Source organism: Chelonia mydas, chromosome 26 (assembly GCF_015237465.2).
Source record: "Chelonia mydas isolate rCheMyd1 chromosome 26, rCheMyd1.pri.v2, whole genome shotgun sequence".
Taxonomy (NCBI): Eukaryota; Metazoa; Chordata; order Testudines; family Cheloniidae; genus Chelonia; species Chelonia mydas.
In genome coordinates this window covers 5,519,298-5,540,670 of record NC_057859.1, presented here as the reverse complement: position 1 = coordinate 5,540,670, position 21,373 = coordinate 5,519,298, and the positions used below count along the sequence as shown (strand labels likewise).

The window sequence follows — 21,373 nt, the reverse complement described above, 5'->3', positions numbered from 1 at the left end:
CCACTGGGGTTACTGGAGGCGGCCAGACACCTGCCCAAAGCTAATGCCGGTGTCCTGTACCTGGTCATGCTGGTCCTTTCTGTCTGGGAGGGTTTAATAACACTATTGCTGTGGGATCTCAGTACTTGCACGGTATTCTCGGAGGCAGCCTCCAGTCCAAATCTGGGCCTGGAAGTATCATCTGAGTTTCTGACCAGGCCTTTCAGAGACACCATTTTCAGAAGCCTTACCAGCCAATCTGGACTGGTCACTGAAGAGCTGATTGCTTTAACAGGGTCTCCAAACCTGGTGCTGTGCCTCAAGACGGGATGGAGACCACCACCATCAGCCTCAGTGAGGTGAGAGGTGTTGTGGAAGGTGGAGATCCGTGCTTCCTGGGCAAAGACTCTGGCATCAAATGCACCAGCTACTCTTTACTGTGGTACTACCGGGTGGACACGGGTTCCTGCAACCGCTTCTGGTATGGTGGCTGTGCTGGCAATGCCAATCGGTTCAACAGCGAGCAGGACTGCATCCGTGTGTGCATTGACAGAAGTACGTGGGGCAGCCTGTGACCTTATATGGCTTGGTGTCGGGGAGGGATGTGTGGAGGCACAGGGACATATCTTGGGGAAATGGCACCAATTTACGAGATGAATTCAATGAGCTTTATCACCTCTAAGGCTGGGCCAGAGTTTGGTCCAAGGCAGCTGGGCCAGAACTGCCGTGGACTCGGGAACGCAGCTCTCTTTCCATGAACTCTGGTTCTCACACACTATTTTCCTAGGCTGTACAGCTTTTATCTTGCCTATCTGCTCCCCTGACACCCACTGCAGCTGTGGCTCAGTTGCTTTCAACACCCCACAGTCCATGACAACTCCATCTCGAATGGCTTTGACTGAGCTCTGGCTCAACCCACTGACACATTTAAGGAGTTGCCCCAATGTACCCAACAGCTCTGCTTCTGAGCCAAGATGCTCTTGACTTTAATGTGCTCTCGCTCCAAGCAGAGACTGTCCTGACTGATATATTCACAGGGAGAGCTGGCTCCTTAAGGGGGTGGGGGCTCAGCCTCACCTGTGCCAGGTGTATCCCCGCCTCCTTAGGTGAAGGGAACGAGTCCAAGGGGTCACATGATGCGAGTGTGTGACTCAGAACCAGGCCTGCTAAGGAATATAAGGGCAACCAGAGTTCAGCTACATGCTCCCATAACATGACCCCCTTGGAATTGTTCCCTTCACCTGGAAAGGTGGGGCTACAACTATACAGGTGAGTCTGCCTCAACTCCTCCTTAAAGGGGCAGCTCACCCTTCGACAGATGCCGTGGTTCAGAACCCAGCTGTTGTCTAATGCACCATATACTCTGTGGCAGCACAAGCTTAGCCCAAATGTGCTGTGACTCCAATGGCTGAGATTGCTCCATCCTTGGGTGCAGGGGGGCAACTGAAGCGAGAATCGTCCTGCATTGGTTCTGTAGCCTGCGTTATGTTGTCACTCCCCTTGTAGTGATGCTCTGACCGTTGTGATTCTCTTGGATACAGGTACGAGTGCAGCTGGGCTTGGGGAAGAGAAGAACCTGACTCAAGGTAAACGCTTTATGGAAGGACTGAGGGTGGAGCTCTAGCATCCTTCTAAGCGGTTCTTGTGAACCGAGCCGCTCTGCGGGAGGGACCGTCTGGAAGCCTGGCATAGATGGCACGTGGAGTTTTCAGGGGAAATAGGGCACTGAGCACATGGTCTATAGGCTTCCCTGTGTAAGTCTCGTGTATCTCCTGGGGAAATCCAGTATTTTGCAGTGATGGGCCACCGCAGAGTTTGGAGGTTCCATTGGGCTAGGCATGGAGGGAAATCTGGTCTAGTGGAGAAGGTCCTGGCCTAGGAGGCCTGGGTTCTAGTTCCAGCTACAGTGTGATCTCAGGTGAACCCCTTCAGTGCTCTGGGATCCTTCAGCATGAAGTGAGCTTGTGTGGGCCAAGCCCTGCAGACCTTGATAATCCATTGACTTCAGTGGGAGTTCTGCCTGCCTGAGCAAGTGTAAACCCCTGGTGAGTGCTTATTACAGGTACCCGTCTCTGCCTATCCACAGGGCGTATGAGTCTGCTGCAGTCCCAGCCAGAGAGCCCTGGCTCTTCAGCTCAGGCTGCAGCAGCTTCTGCTTTTAGCTCTGGAGGTCCCTGTTGTGCCTGGTTTGGCCCTGTTAGCAGCACCCCATGATGTCTCTGACTGTATCAGGAGCCCTTTGCTGCCTGTTGTGTTTTGCAGCTGTGTGCCTGGAGGACAGAGACGCAGGCCCCTGCCACTCCTTCGCCTTGAAGTGGTTCTTTAACAAGACCCAGCCTGTGCGCTGCACCCCCTTTTGGTATGGTGGCTGCGAAGGGAACGGGAACAGGTTTGAGACCCAGGAGCTGTGCGAATCCATCTGCCTGCCCTTAGCAGGGCAGATGCTACTGCAGCAATCCGCTGGGGAGTCCCTGCAGGCTGACGAGTCCAGGCCTGGCTGTGCAAGTGGGGCAGATGTGTGAGGAGCATCCAGGAGAGAGAGAGGAAGCTCCTGTCGTCTCTTGTCATGCAGTCAGGTTAAGCTGCTGCCCATCCTCTGCTACTGAGCAGCCAGCCACCCTTATGCACAGAGCACATGTTACACGGAAGCTGTGGCTTTTAATATGCAATGAACTAAATCTCCACACACACACACACACACACACACCCCCGCCCCAGGCTGCAGCCAGCCAGTTTGCATAGTATTCTGCTTGCTGTTGCTGATGCTCCCTTCATATCTGCTCCTTGCCCATCTGCTGCCCATGTGACTAGCTGGGACACCACATCCCAGTTTACAATACATTTATACCAAGAGATCCCAGAGTGTCCCTCCCTTCACGCTCAGGCTGGCCTCCAGCCACAATCCCGATCTGGCTTTTCATTAATGTAAACAGCTTGTAAAGGTGGCTCAGCTGGGAGTCAGGAATGACACACAGCGCACATTAAAGGGACAGATACCAGGATGGGTAAGGCTTCCTGGGTTCTTGATGTTACCCCACATTCTTCATTTTGGGTGTTTGTCCCCAAAGGGTCACTGCTGATTTGGAGGGAACAGAACAAAGCAAAACAGCCACAGGGTAGGAGAGGGAGAGTTTGATCTGATTCTAATCCGCCCCTGTATAACCCCTCATGATGTTTGTAGATGAGAGAATCGGCACCTGGAAAAATGCACAAATATGTTGCGGGCAGATTTTTAAAATAGCCGTGCATCCGACAGCTCCCATTAAGCCACTTAAATAAGTGGCTGGAGCTGCTGGGATCTGAGCCATCATGAGGCTCTGGCCCTTTCTCACCCTGGGCTGTCACATCCCAAATCTTGGTCCAATTTTGCATATACAGATAAATAAGGCAGTTGTATGACTTGCTGCTTGACTGGCATGTCTGGGCCTGCCCAGCATGTGGGTGCCCTTTTTTTGCAAGTGCAGTCGCTTGCAGCCACAAAGCTGGAGAGCGGTGCTGAAACTCAGACCCTCATTCTTGTAAGAGATTTTGCTGCTCTGTGCCTAGAATCTGTTAAAATGCAAAATGTTTTTTAAAAAAATAAAAATAAAATAAACCCATGTTTCGCACTCGCTGGTGCTGCTTGGTTGTAGAAGCGGTGATGGGAAGGTGTAGGGATCTGGGTGGCAAAGTAGCTGTGTCACTCTTGATTCCTCAGGCAGCCTCCATGTGCCCAGCAGAAGAGGAAGCCACAAGAAGGGGAGAGGGTTTGTTCCAGCTGCCCAAGGAGCGGTAACGAGGGGAGATGGGATGAAAATGAAGAGAGAGAGTATAGGGGGATCCTTTTCCCATTGGTGAGGAACCCCTGGGCTGTGGGATAATCTCCCAAGGGAATGGGTGGGAGAATTATTGCTTGAATCACTTTAAAAGTAATCAGAGCTGGGGCAATTAGACAGTAGAGAACAATCCAGCATTGCCCAAGGAGTTAAACCAGAGGGGACCTAATATGTCTCTTCCATCACTATCTGACTGGTCCATTCAGGCAGTAAGGAGTCCAAAGAACACAGAAGCGGGGATGGCCTTCAGGGAAGCTAAGTACCATGAACGGGGACCATGCAAGCACAGCCTGTGTTTGAAGCAAATCAGAGAATGTATGTGCGAGAAAGAGAGCACAACAGTCTGTTCCAGTGGAAAATCAAAATCCCCTCTGGAGCGAAACCGTCCCCACTCCTGCCAAGTACTGAGCACTATTAGCACGCCCTGGCTGGGGTCCAGGCACCCCAATTCTGCAGGGGGTCGTTAAAGAACAGGCTCCCATGTAATCCCCACCACCTGGCTTTCTTTCTGCCCCATCAGTCACCAGCTGACATCTGAATGGGGGCGAGGACCGAAATGTCTGTGACGAAAGTTAGTTCATAGATCATGTGGCTGTACTCGGAGTCTGGATCAGTGAGATGTGCTATTGCAAGTCCCTAAGAAACATACTGGGGAGGTGTGGGGGGAAAATACAACCCAGCTCCATAGCTACAGATGCAGGAGGGAGGAAACTGCATTGCCAGCCTGCTCTAGATCCCTGGGGTGCTCTCATGGGCTTGGGGAAGAGCTACTGCCTATAGGTTTGTTTCCCCTGCCTCTTCCCCTGGCTGCTATGGAGTCTCAGCCTTTGGGGTCAGGCCTGGGTCTGCAAAAATGCTGGAGAAGAGCCAGATCCAGAGCTTGTAAACAAGCACGCGCCCCCTTGTGGTAGCCAGAACCTTTCCTCTTCCCCCAAGGTGCAGCTGGTGAGGCACGAGCCTTCGGTGCTGGCTGGGATTCAGCATGAGCTCTTTGTGGCAGGGACTGTCTCACACTGGATGTCTGTACAGTGCCAAGAACCATGGGGCCCTGATTTTGGCTGGGGCCTCTGGGTGCTACAGGAATATTGCTACTACCATGCCAAAGGCATCCCACCAGTGCATTCTGAGGCTAAGTCCTAAGAACCTTGGGAAAGTCTCTTCCCCCTGGTTTTCCCAAGCTGTAACACGCGGGGGTGGTGGGGTGTTAATATTACCCTACTGCAGAGGGGCAGGTAAGGCTGAGTTAATTGCAGGGGTGAGGGAGTATTCCTATGGCTAGAAAGGGTGGTGAGGATTAGGCACTGTCCCTTCACCAATCCCGCCTGAGCCCCAGCACATCCCTCCCTGAGCATTCTGGAGGATCCAGCTGGGGTGTGCCATCTCTTGGCCTCCACCCGGCAGCTAAACGTTCCATTTTCTGCTTACCCCACCGATGGAAGTGAGGTCTCTGTTCTCAGGGCAGAGCTTCCTAACCCCGCTGAGCTGCAATCAGCAGGACTGCAGCAGAGCCTGCAGGGGACAGAAGGGACAGGGGAGAAGGTCCCCAGTAAGCACAGAGGTCAGGGCAGGTATATTTCGAATGGCTCTAGTGCTGTGTCTCTAGGCCTCCCCATTCCCATTTTTGCTGCCTGCTAGGAGGCTCTGTAGGCAAAAGGCATGACCTACTAGCAAGGATGCCATCCCTTAATCTATCATTCATGAGCCTCTAGGGTTGTGGTGCCACTTTGCGTTAGTGTAAGTCCTCCATCAATTATGTAGCCCTTTTACAGTTCAGTGCCAGTCTAACCAGACAAGACGATAACCCGGTAATTCAGGGCAGGCGGATTTGGCCAGTCAAGAGCCTTTGGTACCAAGGACCCAGGCTGTGCCATCCGCAGCTGCCTGGCCACCATTAGTGAAGGCCAACAGATCCCCCTGGAGGATGTTTTGATCATCGTAAATTGTGAAATTCAAATTGATTCAACTTCAGTGGCAAGACTCCCTGTTTGGAAACCCTTCTTCTGATTAAAGGTATTTTGGGTGCCTGTTTTACAAAGACTTTGTTTAATTGCTAGAAGTTGGAGATGAAACAATTACTTTTGGAATACCAAGACTTTTTTCCTTAATCCCACCTATGTAGTTACAGCTTCCTTCAGCTTTTGCCGTTCTTTGGACCAGGGGAAGTCAATGTTTTTTATCACAGTCCAAGTTTCTTGGTCAAGGTCCAGGCTCCAGAGAAAATAAATAAGTAAATAAAAATATTTTAGGGTACATTCAAAAGCAGCTGGCAGTCCAGATTTGGCCGTGGTCCACCTATTGACTACCCCTGCCTTAGACTTTTTGTACAGTGGGTGAACAATCACCTAATATTGAGTATTTGCTTTTCAAGTTGCCCGTTTTTGAATAATAAATCATAGGGCAAGGTTAATAAAGCAAAAGTGCATCCCCATACATATTTCAGTGGAATAAAAAGCATCTGGTACACTAGAAATGAATTAACAAATGCCAAGAGTGAGAGACTGTTTCAATTCATTATTCACCAAGATAGTTTTCTTCACAGTATTAGCATAATTAATACTTAGTGAATTATATCTTTATGCACCCTTACCAAAGATAATCTCTAGTTCTCTCCCACCCATATGGAGTCTCATTTTAGTAAAAATTATGTTTAGCGCTTTTCTTCAGCTCTCAAAACACTTCACAAATGAGGTGAATACAATCATCCCCCGCCCTTTTTTTTAAACAGATGGGGAAACTGGCACAAGGATGTGATGTGACGTGACTTGCCCAAGGATAGCCAGTGGACCAGTAGCAGAGCCAGGCATAGAAACCAGGTCTCCTAAATCCCAAACCAGTACTCTAAACCACTAGACCACACTTCCTCACATGTAGCAGCATATTAAATATTTAGTATACCATAAAAGTTAATTTCTGACAAACATGAGATTGAATTAAATATAAAAATATTATATTAATCAACTTTTTTTTAAAAAAAATCTGAACTGGAATGTTGCAGAAACCAGAGGACTGTGCGAGTTTGAGGCCAATCTTATCATAGCCACAATTATATAGTGAGCTCTAGGGCCTGCGGATCTCAAGCAATCTACAAGTTTGTGGGCAGTGAAGAAGGAATCAAATAAAGTCCCATTCTTGTGCACCTTAGAAGCTCAAGGAGGGCAACTTTATGCACCTAAGAGGCAGTGAGCTCTTCATCCTCATTTCAAGGTCACACCGCTGTCTGCCAAAAAATGTGTGATGCAAGAGAAAAATGAAACTTGCAACATTCCAATGATCACACAAAAAAGGGTAAAAAGATAATTAAATTAAAATTAATGATACCAAAATTCTTCACAAGTTTACCAGATTCCTTTTTATTTAGCCAAAGACAGAACTGAGACTATACCTGAATGTTTACGTTTTATTAATTGAATTACATAAATATTAATAAATTAAATAAGAGTTACAGAAAGCAAAGTAAGGTGATATGACAGTCAAAGTTAAATCTATGAATTTAACATGAAGTATTCAAATTTTTATAAAGTAGGTATAATCAAACCTGGTTAGTTCATTTCACACATCATAAAGTGGTGATATTAGCAAAATCATCTCAGTACAGAACAGAATTAACTACCAGTATAAATCTCTTAATACAGGTCATTGTTCAACACTTAACTGTCAGAAGTAGAAGTTTCCCACAATTATTACACTTTAAAAAGCTCAATAAGGTTTAAGGAATCCCGTAAAGCTGCAGAAATGCTAAACTCTTGAAAGTCTCTGGAGATATCTTTATTCTGCCGCATCATCTTCATCACAGATTTTGGAATTAGGAATGACAGTAAGAACCAAGGTGGGTCCTGGATCCCTGATGAGCTTAAAATTCAAACCTCAGGGCTTTCAAACACATACTCTAAATTAACTTTCACACCAATAAAATTGCACCAAACAGGCAACCTCAACTTTGCCCTCTAAGTACATCTAATAATGTACATATGCAAAAATCATCTAAATTTTTCAACAATTCACACTAAACCAAAACCTGAAAAACAGTCATCACCACAAAATACTGCACCTCTACACAAATACTAACTGAACAGAAAAATACCTACATAAAACATCCACATCATCATCCTCGAACAGCCTCTTAATTCAGTAAGCATAAAAACCCATTAAAACACCCCTATTACCACGTACATCAATATACACAACTACCAAAAAATACTCTAACTGTTCTGACACAATAGGTGCAAAGTTAAAATTGAATGTGTGGTACAGTTTGGTTGGTCTGACCGTTGAAGTAGAGTAGGTGTTTGAAAGTTGTGAAGTTGGGGGAGTAATTGCCGGTTTCCAGAACATTTAATTTTGTTTGCTAGTTTTTACCAATGTGTGAGAGATACAGAGCTTTAGAATATTAAAGTAGGTGTTACCTGGAGTAAATGTTAATCTTTCTATCTTAACTATTTTTGAATTTTTGTGGGGGTGAATTGGGGATGAGTGGAGAATACAAACACATGCCTTCCCTTCAGTTACATCTTTGCACTTCCAGTAGGAAATTATGATTTATTTTTAATAATAAAAGTAAGCTATGATCTTATAGTGCTTGCGTGATTAAGGTCTCTGCATTACAGATTCACAATTATTCCTTTGTGCCTAGTGACAAACCTGTTAGTAAAAACAATAAGTACACATAGCATTAGTCTCCCAACTATATAAAAGTCACACACTTAAGTCAAAGGAACACATCTGCTAAGATGTGTACAACTATTTTACATAAAATCAGGTAGTCACCTGGTAAAACACATTTTAAATACTTGGTTACATAGGTACATGAAATCACATTTAGATGCAAATAACCAGTTCTACTGACAATTTCTAATTGGTGATAGGTAGAAACTTAAATTCCAAATGGCATCATAGCTATGGTACTATTTTGGTATCAAAAATAGGCTTTCTTATGAGCTGGGAGAAATATTAATAGTGTGCCTCCTGGAAAAGGTCTTCCAACACTCTTCAGGGTGGCCAACAGTGAGCTGTAGCTCACGAAAGCTTATGCTCAAATAAATTGGTTAGTCTCTAAGGTGCCACAAGTCCTCCTTTTCTTTTCACCCACACCCAACATCTCAGTTTTCTTCTGCCATTGTCAAATAACTTTTCCACTGTAGCCAACAGAGACTTTATGAAAGTAAGTCTGACTGCTTGCTAAACAGAAGCCCAAATCATCAAGCAATGACATGAAAATGACCCATGAAAGCCTGGTAAAGATTAAGTTTCATGAATTAAATGAAAAAGATACATCCTGCTTTTCTACCAGAATATGAAAGTATGATGCATGCTTTATGGACTCATTAGAAAAGACAGTTTGAGAGGACATACATCTTTATAAAATAAGATGACATATCAGTTCTCATGTGGCACAGGTAGTTACTGAATTGACAGATTGCAGAAGGGAACTGTTCTCCACTTTCCAGTGTTGTGATGCCACAAGTAATTGAGCTTCAGGAGTCGTTATATATTGCCTATTAATGTTAATCAGCATTTGAAAGGTGACAGATACTAGTCACGTTGTTCAATTTATCCTTCCAATGCATTTATATACTATGGTGCTGGACATGGTATAAACCTGAAGAGCAAACAAAAATATTATTTAAAAGCCATGTTAATTACGTTACACAATAAATATTTAAAATTGCTTGAGGAAATCTATTAATGAACTACATTAGATGAATTTATATTCATTATGTGAATTTATAGTATGATTTACCTTTGAAATAGATCACACAACTATACTTTGCTCTCAGAATTTGTTTCCTTTCTTCTTCTTCAGAGGTGGTTAGCATCTCTTTTCTTGTTTTTAGGTTGGGTGCTTCTGTTTTGTCCCATTCTCTTAAGAGGATATAAAGAATATGCAAGACAGTTATAACAGACTTGCAATGCCATTTGAAATTCTAGATAAAAATAACAGAAACATGTTAAATGTTTAAAGACAGTACAAAATAAAATTCAAAAAGAAGTAGACAAAAGGATAAAGTACTGATTTAGTTATTGAAATAAAAGATTGATTTTCAAATTACTGATATTCATTTCAAATTCTGGAATGCACTAATAAAGTGAACAGATGTACAAATGAAATGAAATGAAAATGTATATTTGCGGAGAACAGTGCCTCAAATGTAAAAGGGGAATAACTAAAAGTGACTAACAATGTATTTTAAGAAAAGTAAATCTAGCTGACTCCCTAAATTAGCACAATACAGAGAAAGCAAAACGGAAGATGAATGTTACGAAATAAATCTATCTCAAAACCAAACTCTCCAAATTACTTGTTGACAACGACGGCACCAAGCAGTTCAAAACGCTTCATACAAAATCAGCAGGAATCAGATAATTGAAAGCAGCATAGAATTAACAAACATTGATACCAAAATTAACGGGAAAAGGAAAACTGTACAAAACAATACTTATTACAAAAGTTCCACAGAAGCCTCTCTTTCACAGCTTACCAGTAACAGCAGCAGGATGACGGGTGGCCAAGAGCACAGTAAGCAGGGCAAAAAGCAAAAAAACTTGGATGCAGAATTCCAGGCAAGTTGGAAGTACAGTGTGAAGGGCCAGGACTCTGGACACAGTTTCATGGGGGCACCACAAATAGAGTCTGATGAAACCTGTACCCTGTTTACAGGGTGCTCATTCAGACCAGCTGGCTTACTTGGCCTAGTGACAAGAGACTAGAGAGCCAAGACCCAATTCCCTGATTACAGGGCGGTCATGCACCTCAGGCTATGAAGACAGCACAATGCCAAGAGACCCAAAGGGCCTCGGAGACCAAACTCTTGTTACAGGGAGGTCAAGCTGCCCATGGTTCTAATCCACCAGAATTCAAAAAAGAGATGCAACCTGTACCCTGATTACAGGGTGGTCACTGGGATTAGCCAAATAGCAGAGACCATAACCTGATTTACAGGAAGGTCAAACTCCTCAAAGTATCAAAGGGCTCAATATGTCCCATTCTATAGATACTTGTGACATGCACCCTAATTACAGGGTTGTCACGCTGACTAGTGGGCCAGAGCACGGCATAATGCCAAACGAGCAAGTGGGCAAAGACCTGGACCCTAGTTACAGGGGGGTCACACTGCTCAGGGTTCCACAGAACTCAATATCCCCCAGAAGCCAAAGAGACACGAACTCTCCCCTAATTACAGTGTCAGGACTCAAACCTACCAGCTGAAGTAGCATGGTGGCAAAAGAATAAAGAGAAGAAACCTGAACCCTGGATACAGGGTGGTTATGCTGCCCAAGAACTAAGGGATACGGCACTACCTGTGAGTCACAGACATGTGACCTAAATTGCCCTCCTTAAAGGCCAGTCATTGCCATCAGCCCACTAAAAGGAGCTCAACCTAACAGAGCAGAAGTGGAGAGACCAGATCCCTGTTTACCGGGAGGTCACTCTGTATAAGGCAGTAAAAGATGATATCTGAGCCCTTACTCGTCCCTTTTGTGGGGAGGAGGAGGATAAATACATTAATATACTTTGAGCTCTTTTTCCAATTCTGAGAAGAGTAAAGAAAAAGCGCTGCAGCGATTTAACTTAAAAAAATTATAATAAATAACTAAATATTAAAAAGCTTGCACACCCACTTCTACACGTGCTCTCACAAACACATCCGTACAAAACAAAGGGGGACTTCCCAGCACAGAAAGAGAGCTCATCAAACAGGTCATTCGACCCACAGTGTTAAACTCAACCAATCTTCCTCCCCTCAAAAAACAAAAGGAAAAGGGACAAGACCTGCACCCTGATTACAGGGTGGGGTCCAAGTGACTAGCCCAACAACCCAAAGAAGCCAAAGGGGAAAGGACCTGAACCCTTCTTACAGGGCGGTCCCTCGGGCTAGCCGATTAATGGAAAATACGTCACAAGAAAGAGAAAAGGAGGAGACCTGAACCCTACTTACAGGGTGGTCACTCAGCCCAAAGCACTAAGGGGAAACTAGTCCTCCGTAAATAAGAGGCACATGACCTTCACCCTAATTACAGGGCAGTCAAACTGATCGGGCTGAGAGCAAGACACAATCCCAGATGAGCAAAGGACAGAGACCTGAACCCTGGTTACAGGGAGGTCACACGGCTCAAGTAACAAAGACATCAGTAGCTCCCATAAGCGAGAGAAATGAGACTCTCACCCTGATTACAAGGTGGTCACTCTGACTAGCTGAATTAAAGAGCATAATCACAGAAGACAACTTTAGACCTGAACCCTGATTACAGAGCGGTCATGCTCCGAAGGGCCCTAAAATAACCCTAATCCCTGATAAATGAGAGGATTTCGACCTGCACCCTAATTACGGTGTGATCTTTCCGATTAGAAAAATAAATGTGCATAAAGCCTGGGAGCAAAAGGGCAGAGACCCGACCCCGAATTACAGGGCGGTCACACCCCACAAGGTATCAAAGGGCTCAGTATTTCCCATACTACAGAAACTTGTGACACGCACCTGAATTACAGGTGGTCACAGTGAGTAGACTCTCAGCAGGGCATGATGGCAAAACAGCAAGATGGCAGAGACCTGACTCCAAATTACATGGAGGTGAGTCACCCTGCTCAGGGTTCCAAAGAGCTCAGTATCCCCCAGAAGCAAAAGGAATATGACTTGCACCCTGATTACAGGGTTGTCATCCCGACTAAAGGGCTACAACAAGGCGTAATGCCAAATGAGCAAGTGGGCAAAGACCCAGACCCTAGTTACAGGGCGGTCACATTGCTCAAGTTACCAAAGAGCTCAATGTCCCTCAAAAGCGAGGGGGTGTGACTTGCATCCTGATTACAGGGCAGTCACTCTCACTAGCCAGCTAGTGGAGCATAATGTCAAAAAGACAAAACAGAACAGACCTGGACCCTGCTTACAGGGCGGTCACGCTGCTCAAGGGATTAAAAGGCTCGAGATCCCCATAGAGTGTCACTACATGACCTGAGGTCTGATTACAGGGAGGTTACTGTGCCCAGAGTCCCTTTCCTTCTTCTCCATCTTCAGTGACTTGTCCTCTTTCCTTCTCTTTGCTTGACATTCCTGACACTTCCTTCTTGTCCATTTGTGCTTCGAGCTGCCTGAAACAGAGAGAGAGAGCATACAGGAGTGTGTAAATCAGACGCCCTTATGACAACTCCACTTCCCAAATGCAAACTGAGTGTAAACTACTGATCCAGTGTGGTTTTCCAGGTCTCCAGAGAGCCTGGATATTCAGCTCCAAGATGCGGTCCTCAGACACTTCCACAAGGACTTTCCCCTCCTCTTCAGCCCCACTGGGTGACAAAAGTACCAAACCCATCTGACTGAAGAGCAACAGTCTCCAAGTTTCTCCTTGACAACTATTACACCAGGCAGTCTCCAAACAAAATCACGAGAAATTGGAGGATTAAGGGCAGTATGGAATTAATTGACAAGTATTCCAATATCAACGTCACAAGGTATACTGCCTGGATTAACTTGGACCAAAACTGCCACAAGACTCCCCCTTTCTGAGCTTACCGGCAAGAGGAGCAGGATGTCGGGTCTCCAGGAGCACAGTAAGCAGGGAAGAAAGCAGGAGACTTGGCTGCAGAATTCCAGGCAAGTTGGAAGCGCAGTGTGAAGGGCCAGGACTCTGGACACAGTTTCATGGGGGCACCACAAATAGTGTCTGATGAGACCTGTACCCTGTTTACAGGGTGCTCATTCAGAACAGCTGGCTTACGTGGCCTTGTACCAAGAGACCAGAGGGCCAAGACCAGATTCCCTGATTACAGGGCGGTCACTCGCCTCAGGCTGTGAAGACAGCACAATGCCAAGAGACCCAAAGGGCCTCGAGACCAAACCCTAATTACAGGGAGGTCAAGCTGCCCATGGTTCTAATCCACCAGATTTCAAAAGGGAGATGCAACCTGTACCCTGATTACAGGGTGGTCACTGGGATTAGCCAAATAGCAGAGACCATAACCTGATTTACAGGAAGGTCAAACTCCTCAAAGTATCAAAGGGCTCAATATGTCCCATTCCATAGATACTTGTGACATGCACCCTAATTACAGGGTTGTCACGCTGACTAGTGGGCCACAGCATGGCATAATGCCAAACGAGCAAGTGGGCAAAGACCTGGACCCTAGTTACAGGGAGGTCACATTGCTCAAGTTACCAAAGAGCTCAATGTCCCTCGAAAGTGAGGGGGGTGTGACTTGCACCCTGATTACAGGGCAGTCACTCTCACTAGCCAGCGAGTGGAACATAATGTCAAAAGGACAAAACAGCACAGACCTGGACCCTAGTTACAGGGGGTCACATTGCTCAAGTTACCAAAGAGCTCAATGTCCCTCAAAAGCGAGGGGGGTGTGACTTGCACCCTGATTACAGGGCAGTCACTCTCACTAGTCAGCTAGTGGAGCATAATGTCAAAAGGACAAAACTGCACAGACCTGGACCCTGCTTACAGGGCGGTCACACTACTCAAGGGATTAATAGGCTCGAGATCCCCATAGAGTGTCACTACATGACCTGAGGTCTGATTACAGGGAGGTTACTGTGCCCAGAGTCCCTTTCCTTCTCCTCCATCTTCAGTGACTTGTCCTCTTTCCTTCTCTTTGCTTGACATTCCTGACACTTCCTTCTTGTCCATTTGTGCTTGGAGCTACCTGAAACAGAGAGAGAGAGCGTACAAGAGTGTGTAAATCAGACGCCCTTACGACAACTCCACGTCCCAAATGCAAACTGAGTGTAAACTACTGATCCAGTGTGGTTTTCCAGGTCTCCAGAGAGCCTGGATATTCAGCTCCAAGATGCGGTCCTCAGACACTTCCACAAGGACTTTCCCCTCCTCTTCAGCCCCACTGGGTGACAAAAGTACCAAACCCATCTGACTGAAGAGCAACAGTCTCCAAGTTTCTCCTTGACAACTATTACACCAGGCAGTCTCCAAACAAAATCACGAGAAATTGGAGGATTAAGGGCAGTATGGAATTAATTGACAAGTATTCCAATATCAACGTCACAAGGTATACTGCCTGGATTAACTTGGTCCAAAACTGCCACAAGACTCCCCCTTTCTGAGCTTACCGGCAAGAGGAGCAGGATGTCGGGTCTCCAGGAGCACAGTAAGCAGGGAAGAAAGCAGGAGACTTGGCTGCAGAATTCCAGGCAAGTTGGAAGCGCAGTGTGAAGGGCCAGGACTCTGGACACAGTTTCATGGGGGCACCACAAATAGTGTCTGATGAGACCTGTACCCTGTTTACAGGGTGCTCATTCAGAACAGCTGGCTTACGTGGCCTTGTACCAAGAGACCAGAGGGCCAAGACCAGATTCCCTGATTACAGGGCGGTCACTCGCCTCAGGCTGTGAAGACAGCACAATGCCAAGAGACCCAAAGGGCCTCGAGACCAAACCCTAATGACAGGGAGGTCAAGCTGCCCATGGTTCTAATCCACCAGATTTCAAAAGGGAGATGCAACCTGTACCCTGATTACAGGGTGGTCACTGGGATTAGCCAAATAGCAGAGACCATAACCTGATTTACAGGAAGGTCAAACTCCTCAAAGTATCAAAGGGCTCAATATGTCCCATTCCATAGATACTTGTGACATGCACCCTAATTACAGGGTTGTCACGCTGACTAGTGGGCCAGAGCACGGCATAATGCCAAATGAGTGGGCAAAGACCTGGACCCTAGTTACAGGGAGGTCACATTGCTCAAGTTACCAAAGAGCTCAATGTCCCTCGAAAGCGAGGGGGGTGTGATTTGCACCCTGATTACATGGCAGTCACTCTCACTAGCCAGCGAGTGGAGCATAATGTCAAAAGGACAAAACAGCACAGACCTGGACCCTAGTTACAGGCAGGGCACAATGCTAAGTTACCAAAGAGCTCAATGTCCCTCAAAAGCGAGGGGGGTGTGACTTGCACCCTGATTACAGGGCAGTCACTCTCACTAGCCAGCGAGTGGAACATAATTTCAAAAGGACAAAACAGCACAGACCTGGTCCCTGCTTACAGGGCGGTCACGCTGCTCAAGGGATTAAAAGGCTCGAGATCCCTGTAGAGTGTCACTACATGACCTGAGGTCTGATTACAGGGAGGTTACTGTGCCCAGAGTCCCTTTCCTTCTCCTCCATCTTCAGTGACTTGTCCTCTTTCCTTCTCTTTGCTTGACATTCCTGACACTTCCTTCTTGTCCATTTGTGCTTGGAGCCACCTGAAACAGAGAGAGAGAGCGTACAAGAGTGTGTAAATCAGACGCCCTTACGACAACTCCACGTCCCAAATGCAAACTGAGTGTAAACTACTGATCCAGTGTGGTTTTCCAGGTCTCCAGAGAGCCTGGATATTCAGTTCCAAGATGTGGTCCTCAGACACTTCCACAAGGACTTTCCCCTCCTCTTCAGCCCCACTGGGTGACAAAAGTACCAAACCCATCTGACTGAAGACCAACAGTCTCCAAGTTTCTCCTAGACAACTATTACACTAGGCTGTCTCCACACATAATCAAGAGGAATTGGAGGATTAAAGGCAGTATGGAATTAATTGACAAGTATTCCAAAATCAACGTCAAAAGGTATACTGCCTGGATTGACTTGGTCCAAAACTGCCACAGGACCCTCCCTTTTAGAGCTTACCTGCAACAGGAGCAGGATGTCGGATCTCCAGGAGCACAGTAAGCAGGGAAGAAAGCAGGAGACTTGGCTGCAGAATTCCAGGCAAGTTGGAAGCGCAGTGTGAAGGGCCAGGACTCTGGACACAGTTTCATGGGGGCACCACAAATAGTGTCTGATGAGACCTTTACCCTGTTTACAGGGTGCTCATTGAGACCAGCTGGCTTCCTTGGCCTAGTACCAAGAGACCAGAGGGCCAAGACCAGATTCCCTGATTACAAGGCGGTCACTCGCCTCAGGCTGTGAAGACAGCACAATGCGAAGAGACCCAAAGGGCCTCGAGACCAAACCCTAATTACAGGGAGGTCAAGCTGCCCATGTTTCTAATCCACCAGATTTCAAAAGGGAGATGCAACCTGTACCCTGATTACAGGGTGGTCACTGGGATTAGCCAAATAGCAGAGACCGTAACCTGATTTACAGGAAGGTCAAACTCCTCAAAGTACCAAAGCGCTCAATATGTCCCATTCCATAGATACTTGTGACATGCACCCTAATTACAGGATTGTCACGCTGGCTAGTGGGCCACAGCATGGCACAATGTCAAACGAGCAAGTGGGCAAAGACCTGGACCCTAGTTATAGGGGGGTCACATTGCTCAAGTTACCAAAGAGCTCAATGTCCCTCGAAAGCAAGGAGGAGGTGACTTGCACCCTGATTACAGGGTAGTCACTCTCACTGGCCAGCGAGTGGAGCACAATGTCAAAAGGACAAAACAGCACAGACCTGGACCCTAGTTACAGGGGGTCACACTGCTCAGGGTTCCACAGAACTCAATATCCCCCAGAAGCCAGAGAGACACGAACTCTCCCCTAATTACAGTGTCAGGACTCAAACCTACCAGCTGAAGTAGCATGGTGGCAAAAGAATAAAGGGAAGAAACCTGAACCCTGGATACAGGGTGGTTATGCTGCCCAAGAACTAAGGGATACGGCACTACCTGTGAGTCACAGACATGTGACCTAAATTGCGCTCCTTAAAGGCCAGTCATTGCCATCAGCCCACTAAAAGGAGCTCAACCTAACAGAGCAGAAGTGGAGAGACCAGATCCCTGTTTACAGGGAGGTCACTCTGTACAAGGCAGTAAAAGATGACATCTGAGCCCTTACTCTTCCCTTTTGTGGGGAGGAGGAGGATAAATACATTAATATACTTTGAGCTCTTTTTCCAATTCTGAGAAGAGTAAAGAAAAAGCGCTGCAGCGATTTAACTTAAAAAAATTAAAATAAATAACTAAAAATTAAAAAGCTTGCACACCGACTTCTATCACATGCTCTCACAAACACATCCGTACAAAACAAAGGGGGACTTCCCAGAACAGAAAGAGAGCTCATCACAACAGGTCATTCGACCCACAGTGTTAAACTCAACCAATCTTCCTCCCCTCAAAAAAACAAAGGGAAAAGGGACAAGACCTGCACCCTGATTACAGGGTGGGGTCCAAGTGACCAGCCCAACAATCCAAAGGAGCCAAAGGGGAAAGGACCTGAACCCTTCTTACAGGGCGGTCCCTCGGGCTAGCCGATTAATGGAAAATACGTCACAAGAAAGAGAAAAGGAGGAGACCTGAACCCTACTTACAGGGTGGTCACTCAGCCCAAAACACTAAGGGGAACGTAGTCCTCCGTAAATAAGAGGCATATGACCTGCACCCTAATTACAGGGCAGTCAAACTGATCGGGCTGAGAGCAAGACACAATCCCAGATGAGCAAAGGACAGAGACCTGAACCCTGGTTACAGGGAGGTCACCCGGCTCAAGTAACAAAGATATCAGTAATTCCCATAAGCGAGGGAAACGTGACTCTCACCCTGATTACAAAGTGGTCACTCTGACTAGCTGATTTAAGGAGCATAATCACGAAGACAACTTTAGATCTGAACCCTGATTACAGGGCGGTCACGCTCCTAAGGGCCCTAAAATTATCCTAATCCCTGAAGAACGAGAGGGATTCGACCTGCACCCTAATTACAGGGTGGTCAAGCTGATTAGCAAGATAAACGTGCATAAAGCCTGGGAGCAAAAGGGCAGAGACCTGTCCCCGAATTACAGGGCGGTCACACCCCACAAGGTATCAAAGGGCTCAGTATTTCCCATACTACAGAAACTTCTGACACGCACCTGAATTACAGGTGGTCACAGTGAGTAGACTCTCAGCAGGGCATGATGGCAAAACAGCAAGATGGCAGAGACCTGACTCCAAATTACAGGGAGGTGAGTCACCCTGCTCAAGGTTCCAAAGAGCTCAGTATCCCCCAGAAGCAAAAGGAATATGACTTGCACCCTGATTACAGGGTTGTCATCCTGACTACAGGGCTACAACAAGGCATAAAGCCAAAGAAGCAAGTAGGCAAAGACCTGGACCCTAGTTACAGGGCGGTCACATTGCTCAAGTTACCAAAGAGCTCAATTTCCCTCGAAAGCGAGGGGGTGTGACTTGCACCCTGATTACAGGGCAGTCACTCTCACTAGCCAGCTAACGGAGCATAAGGTCAAAAGGACAAAACAGCACAGGCCTGGACCCTGCTTACAGGGCGGTCACACTGCTCAAGGGATTAAAAGGCTCGAGTTCCCCGTAGAGTGTCACTACATGACCTGAGGTCTGATTACAGGGAGGTTACTGTGCCCAGAGTCCCTTTCCTTCTTCTCCATCTTCAGTGACTTGTCCTCTTTCCTTCTCTTTGCTTGACATTCCTGACACTTCCTTCTTGTCCATTTGTGCTTCGAGCTGCCTGAAACAGAGAGAGAGAGCATACAGGAGTGTGTAAATCAGATGACCTTATGACAACTCCACGTCCCAAATGCAAACTGAGTGTAAACTACTGATCCAGTGTGGTTTTCCAGGTCTGCAGACAGCCTGGATATTCAGCTCCAAGATGCGGTCCTCAGACACTTCCACAAAGACTTTCCCCTCCTCTTCAGCCCCACTGGGTGACAAAAGTACCAAACCCATCTGACTGAAGAGCAACAGTCTCCAAGTTTCTCCTAGACAACTATTACACCAGGCAGTCTCCAAACAAAATCACGAGAAATTGGAGGATTAAGGGCAGTATGGAATTAATTGATAAGTATTCCAATATCAACGTCACAAGGTATACTGCCTGGATTAACTTGGTCCAAAACTAGCACAGGACTCCCCCTTTCAGAGCTTACCAGCAACAGGAGCAGGATGTCGGGTCTCCAGGAGCACAGTAAGCAGGGAAGAAAGCAGGAGACTTGGCTGCAGAATTCCAGGCAAGTTGGAAGCGCAGTGTGAAGGGCCAGGACTCTGGACACAGTTTCATGGGGGCACCACAAATAGTGTCTGATGAGACCTGTACCCTGTTTACAGGGTGCTCATTCAGAACAGCTGGCTTACGTGGCCTTGTACCAAGAGACCAGAGGGCCAAGACCAGATTCCCTGATTACAGGGCGGTCACTCGCCTCAGGCTGTGAAGACAGCACAATGCCAAGAGACCCAAAGGGCCTCGAGACCAAACCCTAATGACAGGGAGGTCAAGCTGCCCATGGTTCTAATCCACCAGATTTCAAAAGGGAGATGCAACCTGTACCCTGATTACAGGGTGGTCACTGGGATTAGCCAAATAGCAGAGACCATAACCTGATTTACAGGAAGGTCAAACTCCTCAAAGTATCAAAGGGCTCAATATGTCCCATTCCATAGATACTTGTGACATGCACCCTAATTACAGGGTTGTCACGCTGACTAGTGGGCCACAGCATGGCATAATGCCAAACGACAAATTGGGCAAAGACCTGGACCCTAGTTACAGGGAGGTCACATTGCTCAAGTTACCAAAGAGCTCAATGTCCCTCGAAAGTGAGGGGGGTGTGACTTGCACCCTGATTACAGGACAGTCACTCTCACTAGCCAGCGAGTGGAGCATAATGTCAAAGGGACAAAACTGCACAGACCTGGACCCTAGTTATAGGGGGTCACATTGCTCAAGTTACCAAAGAGCTCAATGTCCCTCAAAAGCGAGGGGGGTGTGACTTGCACCCTGATTACAGGGCAGTCACTCTCCCTAGCCAGCTAGTGGAGCATAATGTCAAAAGGACAAAACAGCACAGACCTGGACCCTAGTTATAGGGGGTCACATTGCTCAAGTTACCAAAGAGCTCAATGTCCCTCAAAAGCGAGGGGGGTGTGACTTGCACCCTGATTACAGGGCAGTCACTCTCCCTAGCCAGCTAGTGGAGCATAATGTCAAAGGGACAAAACTGCACAGACCTGGACCCTGATTACAGGGCGGTCACACTACTCAAGGGATTAATAGGCTCGAGATCCCCATAGAGTGTCACTACATGACCTGAGGTCTGATTACAGGGAGGTTACTGTGCCCAGAGTCCCTTTCCTTCTTCTCCATCTTCAGTGACTTGTCCTCTTTCCTTCTCTTTGCTTGACATTCCTGACACTTTCTTCTTGTCCATTTGTGCTTCGAGCTGCCTGAAACAGAGAGAGAGAGCATACAGGAGTGTGTAAATCAGATGACCTTATGACAACTCCACGTCCCAAATGCAAACTGAGTGTAAACTACTGATCCAGTGTGGTTTTCCAGGTCTGCAGACAGCCTGGATATTCAGCCCCAAGATGCGGTCCTCAGACACTTCCACAAAGACTTTCCCCTCCTCTTCAGCCCCACTGGGTGACAAAAGTACCAAACCCATCTGACTGAAGAGCAACAGTCTCCAAGTTTCTCCTAGACAACTATTACACCAGGCAGTCTCCAAACAAAATCAAGAGAAATTGGAGGATTAAGGGCAGTATGGAATTAATTGATAAGTATTCCAATATCAACGTCACAAGGTATACTGCCTGGATTAACTTGGTCCAAAACTAGCACAGGACTCCCCCTTTCAGAGCTTACCAGCAACAGGAGCAGGATGTCGGGTCTCCAGGAGCACAGTAAGCAGGGAAGAAAGCAGGA

At 46.8% G+C, this 21,373-nt stretch overlaps 1 protein-coding gene and 2 long non-coding RNA genes across 4 annotated transcripts in view; 1 reads left to right on the top strand and 2 right to left on the bottom strand.

The window, feature by feature from the left end:
* The window catches only part of LOC122463871 (collagen alpha-3(VI) chain-like), a 29,882-nt gene extending 26,290 nt beyond the window's left edge, over positions 1 to 3,592 (top strand). The window contains exons 31-33 of one of the 2 annotated variants that reach the window (XM_043536379.1): positions 275 to 534; positions 1,521 to 1,565; positions 2,242 to 3,592. In XM_043536379.1, the coding sequence (XP_043392314.1) occupies positions 275 to 534; positions 1,521 to 1,565; positions 2,242 to 2,501 (565 nt within the window). In that variant the 3' untranslated portion in view covers positions 2,502 to 3,592. The remainder of the gene's footprint in view (positions 1 to 274; positions 535 to 1,520; positions 1,566 to 2,241) is intronic. The other variant, XM_043536380.1, reaches the window with a different exon arrangement.
* A 3,586-nt stretch (positions 3,593 to 7,178) lies between these two features.
* On the bottom strand, positions 7,179 to 10,618 carry LOC122463893. The gene is made up of 3 exons (XR_006287616.1): positions 10,271 to 10,618; positions 9,532 to 9,715; positions 7,179 to 9,390 (listed from the first exon to the last, which is right to left on the bottom strand). It is a non-coding gene; the product is annotated as an uncharacterized LOC122463893 (long non-coding RNA).
* A 4,834-nt stretch (positions 10,619 to 15,452) lies between these two features.
* Positions 15,453 to 20,112, bottom strand: LOC122463892. Its single transcript, XR_006287615.1, has 3 exons — positions 19,599 to 20,112; positions 18,804 to 19,177; positions 15,453 to 15,615 (listed from the first exon to the last, which is right to left on the bottom strand). It is a non-coding gene; the product is annotated as an uncharacterized LOC122463892 (long non-coding RNA).
* Between the last annotated feature and the right edge of the window lie 1,261 nt (positions 20,113 to 21,373).